This window comes from Mandrillus leucophaeus, unplaced genomic scaffold (assembly GCF_000951045.1).
Source record: "Mandrillus leucophaeus isolate KB7577 unplaced genomic scaffold, Mleu.le_1.0 Scaffold342, whole genome shotgun sequence".
Lineage (NCBI taxonomy): Eukaryota > Metazoa > Chordata > Mammalia > Primates > Cercopithecidae > Mandrillus > Mandrillus leucophaeus.
This window is the reverse complement of record NW_012103610.1, coordinates 1,616,784-1,624,739: the sequence shown is the minus strand read 5'-3', so window position 1 is coordinate 1,624,739 and position 7,956 is coordinate 1,616,784. Positions and strand designations below refer to the sequence as shown.

The following is a 7,956-nucleotide window of genomic DNA, read 5'->3' as shown; positions in this document are numbered from 1 at the left end:
ATATATATATCTATATATATAGTATAGGCACACAATAGAATACCATTCAGCAATACAAAGGAATGAACTACTCATGCATTCTGCAACATGGATGACTCTCAAACACATTACACTAAGTGTTCAAGAAGCTTGGAACAAAAGGCCACGGATTGTATGATTCCATGTAGATGAGAAGTCCAGGAAATGCAAACCTACAGAAATAGAAATCAGTGGCCGCTCGGGGCTAGAGGTGTTCGTGGAGACTAACTCCCAGTGGTGGAGAGAGAATTCCAAGTGACGGAGTATTCTGAAAGTGGACGGTGGTGGTGGGCGCACAACTCTCTAACTGGAGACCTGCCCACTGTTTGCTTCTGCAGTCTCAGGTCCCAGTGCTTCCCTTCATGCCCCTTAAATTCTCCTCAATGTGTCCCAAAGGAGCCTCATGCTTTCAGGCCTCTGCTCAGGATAGTCCTCCTGTCCAGCAGGTAACTCCTCCCAGTCCCCACCTATGGCAGCGTTACTTACTTACCATGGCCCAGAACAAATGTCACTTCCTCTGGCCTGCCATCATCTATTCCTTCCTTCTATACAGTCTCACCAAACATTCTCGCACACCCCTGAGAATCTTCTTCACTCTAATTCTTCGGCTGTGTCTACGCATGGCTGTCTCCTCACCACTTGACAGGGAGCAACTTCAGGACAGGGATAAGATCTCATTCTTCTACGCACCTAGCAAAGTGTCAGGTACATCAGAACATTTGACAAATGATGGATGGATGAGAGGATGGATGGATGGATGGATGCATGGATGATGGATGGACAAAGCTATGAAGAACAAGTGGGACTGAAGCCAGTAGAAAATGGACAGGCTGGTTTAAGCAAAGGTGAGCCGGTTGTTAGGAAAGGAATTTTTAAAAGACTATAAAACAATGACTTTGTGTAAAAGACCATGGTGAAGAAGATAACTGTCTCTTACCTTCATCAAGCAGCCAGCAAACACAAGGAAGCCTTTTGAATGTAGATGCTTGGCCAACGAGAACCCAAATCCAGAGTCACAGCCTGTGACCAGGACAGCTTTGCTGCCAACCTGTTTTACAAGGTCAGACTCCATGTTAGGAACCAGGGGTACAGGGGCAAAGTGACCAGGCCTCTCCACCCACTGTGCAGTGAGAGCTAGTGCTTCCTGAGTGGCCCCAGCCTGGCCCTCCCTACCTTGTTCTTGCTGTCTGGAGAAGCACCAAGGTATAGTGGAAAGGCCAGGTTCTAACCCAGACTCTGCCACCAACCAGCAACGTTGCTTGGGAAAATTACTTCTGCCTTTAGAATCTCATCTACAACCCCCCATGCTACATGTGAGAAACAGTGGTCTTTGTTTAAATGCTCAATGTAGTTAGTGATAGAGCTGGAACTGAAACCAGGGCTAAGAGATTCCAGAGTCTAAACTCTTCTTTTTTTTTTTTGACATGGAGTTTGGCTGCTGTTGCCCAGGCTGGAGTACAGTGGCGCAGTCTCGGCTCACCGCAAAACCTCCACCTCCTGGGTTCAGGTGATTCTCCTGCCTCAGCCTCCCGGGTAGCTGGGATTACAGGTATGCACCACCACGCCTGGCTAATTTTGTGTTTTTAGTAGAGATGGGGTTTCTCCATGTTGGCCAGGCTGGTCTCGAACTCCCTACCTCAGATGATCCATGCACCTCAACTTCCCAAAGTGCTGGGATTACAGGCGTGAGCCACTGTGCCAGACCTCCAGAGTCTAAACTCTTAACCCCTAACTTGCTGGGTGGGGCTGGGAGTTCTGGCTCCACACTAGGCCTCCACCGATACCTTCCTGGCTGGGAGGGGCTGGAGTGCCTCATTACTGCTTCCTTCCCACATGGATGGGGGTATGTGAGCTCATTACTGATGAGGGGCTTTGGGGGAGGTTTAAGTGAGAAAGTGGCTCCGAGTGTCCTGGAAACACTAAAGCCCCACTGTGAGGGTAGCTCAGGGCCCAGGGGCCCAGAGGAAAGGGTTCTGACCATCCAACTGGCTCCCAGGTAGCGGGGCTTCCACTCACCGGCTCCACTGCACCGGCATAAGTCCGACGGCCAGTCGGGATAAAGGAAGTAGAACCAAGCAATAGTGGGAGTCTGCAAGAGAAAAGGAAGCTGTGAGTACAAGGACAGACCTTGTTCCTGGGGCAGAAGCAGCTAGACAGACCCTCAGCCACACTGGCTGTCTCTCCAGCCCCGGCTCCTGGAGACAGCTTGCTGTACAACTGAGTAAGAGGCCCTCTTCCACCAGGGCTGCTGGCTGACAGAAAGTGAGCCAGCATTTGCTATGGCTATGTTTGCCACTGTCCAGGAAGAGCCTTCCTGAGAATAAAGTCAATTTCGAAGCTATTTTTGTTGGGCAGGCTCTGCTAAACCCTGGCCATCCAGTGTCCCACTCCAACAAAGGTCCATTTTCTGCTTTCTGAGGTGACATAGATAGGTAATGTTTCAAGCTAATTCAAGTGTGAACTATCCTTGCAGTAGTATAGCTTTGCTAAAGCCTTCTACAATTTCGATGTCTTAATCCCCAGTAGGCTAAGCTTCCTGATAGTTATTTCAATCATACTTTTTATTTTAAAATAATTGTAGATTCGCATGCAATTAAGAAATAATACGGAGAGATGCCAGATCTTACCTAATTTCCTCTAAGGGTAGCATCTTGCAAAACTGTATTACCGTATCACAACCAGGATATTGACACGGATACAATAAAAATACAGAAATTTCCATCACCATGAGAATCCTTCATGGTACCCTTTTATAGCCACACCTACTTTCTTCCCACCCCACACCATCTTTAACCACCACAAATCTGTTCCCCATCTCTATAATTTTAGCATTTCAAGAATGTTATGTAAATGGAATCATACAGTATGTATTGTTCAGGGGCTGACTTTTTTCATTCAACATAATCCTCTGGAGATTCACCTAGATTGTTATGTATCAATAATTTGCTCCTTTTTCATTGCTAGGTAGTGCTCCATGACACACGGGTATCACAATTTGCTTAACTATTTACGTACTGAAGGACGGCTGAGTTGTTTCCCATTTGGGCATATTATGAATAAAGCTGATTGAACGTTCCTACACAGGTTTTTGCGCAAACATTAAGTTTTCATTTCTCTTGGATAGATGATCGGGGTGCAATTGCTGGGTCATATGGTAGTTGTAGGTTTAGTTTTTTAAGAAACTGACAAACTGTTTATGAAAGTGGCTGTAGCATTCTACACTCCCAGTAGCAATGTCTGAGCGACCCAGTTTCCCCATATCCTTGCCGGCATTTGGTGGTGTCACTATTTTCTAGTTTAGCCATGCTGAAAACTGTATCATATTTCGCTGTGGTTTCAATCAGCATTTCCCTAAAGGCTAATAGTGTTGAACATCTTTTCATGTTTATGTGTCACCTGTCTTAGTCTGTCTGGGCTGCTATAACAAAATACCATAGACTGGGTGGCTTATAAACAACAGAATTGTGTTCCTTACAGTTCTGGAAGCTGGGGAGTTGAAGAGCTAAGTGCCAGCAGACTGTATTTGGTGAAGGCCCACTTTCTTCATAGACAGATGTTTTCTCACTGTAACCTCACACATGGCAAAGGTCTCTTTTATAAAGACACTAATCCCATTCATGAGGGCTCCACCTTCATGACCTAATCACCTCCCACAGCCCCTACCTCCTAGTACCAATACCTTGGGGATTAGGACTTCAACACAGGAATTTGAGAACACAAATATTCAGATCATAGCACCACATGTTTGGTAAAATGCCTCTTCATGTCTTTTGCCCATATTCTATTGAATTGTTTGTTCTTCTACCCCGTTGAACGTTGAGAGTTCTTCAGCTGTCCTACCTGCTAGTCCTTTGTTACATATGTGGTAGGCAAAATTTTTCTCCTAGTCTATAACGTGCCTTTTCATCCTCTGTAACAGGGTGGACTGCAGGGGAAAGTGTCTCACCTGGACTCGGAATCAGGAGACCAGGGGTTGTAACCCAGACTCTGCCACCAACCCACTACTTCTGCCTCCAGGATGTGTGTCCTCATCTACAATCACCCACGCACCACGTGGGACAACAGAGGAGTTTTAAATGCCCAAGTAGTTAGTGATAGAGCTAACTAGTAAAACCAGGGCTGAGAGAGTCCAGAGTCTAAACTCTTAACCCCTAAATAAAATCTCATTTTTCCTTTTATGGGGCACGCTTTTGGTATCAAGTCTCAGAGCTCCTTGCCCCCAGAACACAAAGATTTTCTTCTATGTTCTTTTCTAAAAGTTTTATAGTTTTGGCTGGGTGCGGTGGCTCACGGCTGTAATCCCAGCGCTTTGGGAGGCTGATGTGGGCATATTGCTTGAGCTCAGGAGTTCGAGAACAGCCTGGGCAACATGGCGAAGCCCCATCTCTACAAAAAATACGAAAATTAGTCAGGCCTGGTGGCTCACACCTGTAAGTCCCAGCTACTTGGAAGGCTGAGGCTGCAGCATCAACTGAGCCCAGGAGGCGAAGGTTGCAATGAGCTGAGATCGCGCCACTGCACTCCAGGCCTGGGGGACAGAGGGAGACCCTGTCTCAAAACAAAACAAAACAAAACAAAAAAAGTGTTATAGTTTTATGTTTTACGTCTTAAGTCTATGATCCATTAATTTTTGTATAAGATGTCAGACCTAGGTCTAAGTTTTGTGTCCATTTGCTCCAGCGCCATTTTTTGAAAACGTTATCTTTCCGCCATTGAATTGCTTTTGCACTTTTGTCAAAAACTGGTTGGGCATATTTGGGTGGGCCTATTTCTGGATTTTCTATTCTGATTCATTGATATATGTGCTGCTACTTTATTTTTCTTCTTCAAAATTCTTTTAGCTATTCTATTTCCTTTGCCTTTCCATATAAATTTTAGAGTAATCTTGTCTTTATCTATAAAAAATATGACTGGGATTTTTATAGAAAGTGTGCTAAACCTGTGTGTCAATTTGGGGAAAGTTGGCATCTTTACTTTGTTGAATCTTCCAATTCCTGAGTACAGTATGGGGTTTCCATTTACATAGATCTTTGATTTCTTTCATCAGTGTTGTGTAGTTCTCAGCATTTAAATCCGATACAAGCAGCCAGGAATGGTGGGTCATGCCTGTAATCCCAGAACTTTGGGAGGCCAAGGCGGGTGGATCACCTGAGGTCAGGAGTTCGAGACCAGCCTGGCCAACATGGTGAAACCCTGACTCTACTAAAAATACAAAAAACCAGCCGGACGTGGTGGTGGTGGGGGTGCCTGTAATCCCAGTTCCTCGGGAGACTGAGGCAGGAGAATCGCTTGAACCCAGAAGGCGGTCAAAGTGAGCCGAAATCACACCATTGCACTACAGCCTGGGCAACAAGAGCGAAACTGTCTCAAAAAAAGCCAACCAAACAAAAACAAAACAAAACAAAAAACAAATCCTACACATGCTTTATTATGTGTAACATGTTTGTTACACCTATTTCTCTTTTTTTGAGCAACTAGGAATGGTATTGTTTTGTTTTATTTTATTTGATTTTATTTTTTGAGACAGGGTCTCACTCTGTTGCCTAGGCTGGAGTGCAGTAGCGTGATCTCAGCTCACTGCAACCTCTGCCTGCCACACTCAAGCAATCTTCCCACCCCAGCCTCCCCAGTAGCTGGGACCACAGGCATGCACCACCATGCTCAGCTAATTTCTGTATTTTTTGCAGAGACAGGGTCTCACCATGTTGCCCAGGGTGATCTTGAACTCCTGGACTCAAGTGATCCTCCCACCTCATCCTCCCAAAGTGCTGGGATTATAGGCAGGAACTTCCACATCCGGCCGAAATGGCATTGTTTTAAAATTTGATATCCATATGTTCATTGCCAGTATACAAAAATGCAATTGATTTTTGTGTGTTATCTTGTATCCTGTAACCCTGCTAAACTTACTTATTAGTTCTGAGAGAGTTTTTTGTGGGTGTCTCGGGATCATCTATGTACACGATCATGTAATCTGCAAATAGTGACTCTTACTCCTTCTTTTCCAATCTATATGACTTTTATTTCCATTTCTTACCTTATTGCACTGGCTAGAAATTACAGCATTATGTTGGATAAGTGGTGAGACTAATATCCTTGGTTTGTTTCCCATCTTAGGGGCAAAGCATTCAGTCTCACCCTTAAGTATGTTAGCTGAGGGCTTATGGTGTATACCCTGTATCAAGTTCAGGAAATTCCCCCTCTATGTCTATTTTTCCTGAGATTTTAAAAATCATAAATGTGTGCTAAATTTTGCATTTTCTGCATTGATAGAGAGCATCATGTAAGTTTTCTTCTTTTAGTTCATTAATTTGGTGAATGAGATTGATTTTCAAATAACGAACCATCCTTATATCCCTGGAACAAACCCACGTGTTCTGTCTTACTAGGCTGGTCATTTGGCTAGAGAGAGCAAATTTTTGGGGGGGCTTTTTGCAGCTGAGTTTACCAGCATTTCTGGGTTGCCAGCTTCTTCAACTCCAAATCTGGGACATAAGAAACAAAAAGAAAACCTAGAGAACTCATCACTGTGTTGTTTCTTGGGTCCTGAGATCCTTAGCTGGTCTGCCTTCTTCTCTCTGCCTTTTAAGAGGCGTTTTATATATTACATATTTACTAAATTATTTATAGTTTATGTAATATCCAGGGTTTTTAGTTGTACTTAACAGAAAGAATAGAGAAAAGTACATCTACTCCATCTTCCCAGAAGCAGAGGTCCTGTTAGTTTTTAAATGAATATTAACCCAGTAATGACAAGTGGAGGAGGGAGTGGTGAATGGGCAGGTGGTAATGGGGGAAAAGAGATGGGAGATAGACTTACCGTTTCTGTATACCATTTTACGGCATTCAAATTTTGTTTTTTGTTTTGTTTTGCTTTGTTTTTGAGACAGAGTTTCACTCTTGTTGCCTAGGCTGGAGTGCAGTGGCACGATCTTTGCTCACTGCAACCTCTGCCTCCCAGGTTCAAGCAATTCTCCTGCCTCAGCCTCTTGAGTATCTGGGACTACAGGCTTGAGCCACCACGCCTGGCCAATTTTTGTATTTTCAGTAGAGACAGGGTTTCATCATATTGGCCAGGCTGGTCTCGAACTCCTGACCTCAAGTGATTCATCTGCCTCGGTCTCCCAAAGTGCGGGATTACAGGCGTGAGCTCCCCGCACCCGGCCTGCCATTCAAATTTTGTACCATGTGAATATATTACCTATTCAACATATTAAGCTTTTAAAAAAATTATTAAAATATGTTCTTAAAGAACGTTAAATTCACTAGACTGAAATGAGGGTTCTCTAGGAAAACCCGCCAAGGTAACCCCCTGTCCTTTTGCTCTGCCACACAGGAGTCTCTTTGGAATTTAAGTCTGCGTGTGGATGGCCTTGAGTGAGCAGGATAGTGTGGTCAGTACACCTGACGCTCGTGAATGATTCCATCCAAAGAGCATCGCTCTGTTTTCCCATGACCCCCAGTGTGGCTCTGCAGAAAGAATGAGAAGCTGTCATTGAAACCGCCATTGCAAAAAACTGAGACAGTGAAAGAGAGCGGACCTAACCAGCTCCATCTTACTTCTAACCTCCAAGCTGTCCTTGTTCATTCCAAGCTAGCTGTGGGCTGAGCTAGCTTTGGGAGGAACTTAGTTTATAGTTTATAGTTTTATTTTTTTGAGATGGAGTTTCACTCTTGTCTCCCAGGATAGAGTGCAGTAGTACGATCTTGGCTCGCTGCAACCTCCATCTCCTGGGTTCAAGCGATTCTCCTGCTTCAGCTTCCCAAGTAGTTGGGATTACAGGCACTTGCCACCACGCCCAGCTAATTTTTGTATTTTCAGTAGAGACGGGGTTTTGCCATGTTGGCCAGGCTGGTCTCGAATTCCTGACCTCAGGTGATCTGCCCACCTCAGCCTCCCAAAGTGTTGAGATTACAGGCGTGAGCCACTGCGCCCAG

The 7,956-nt window shown here is 44.7% G+C and overlaps 1 protein-coding gene across 2 annotated transcripts in view; it reads right to left on the bottom strand.

Moving 5' to 3' along the window:
- BDH1 (3-hydroxybutyrate dehydrogenase, type 1) overlaps positions 1–7,956 on the bottom strand; it is a 51,712-nt gene that overhangs the window by 23,747 nt on the left and 20,009 nt on the right. The window contains exons 3-4 of one of the 2 annotated variants that reach the window (XM_011988969.1): positions 2,035–2,107; positions 956–1,066 (exon numbers count right to left, since the gene is read on the bottom strand). In XM_011988969.1, the coding sequence (XP_011844359.1) occupies positions 956–1,066; positions 2,035–2,107 (184 nt within the window). Of the gene's footprint in view, positions 1–955; positions 1,067–2,034; positions 2,702–7,956 lie in introns of those variants that run through there. The other variant, XM_011988968.1, reaches the window with a different exon arrangement.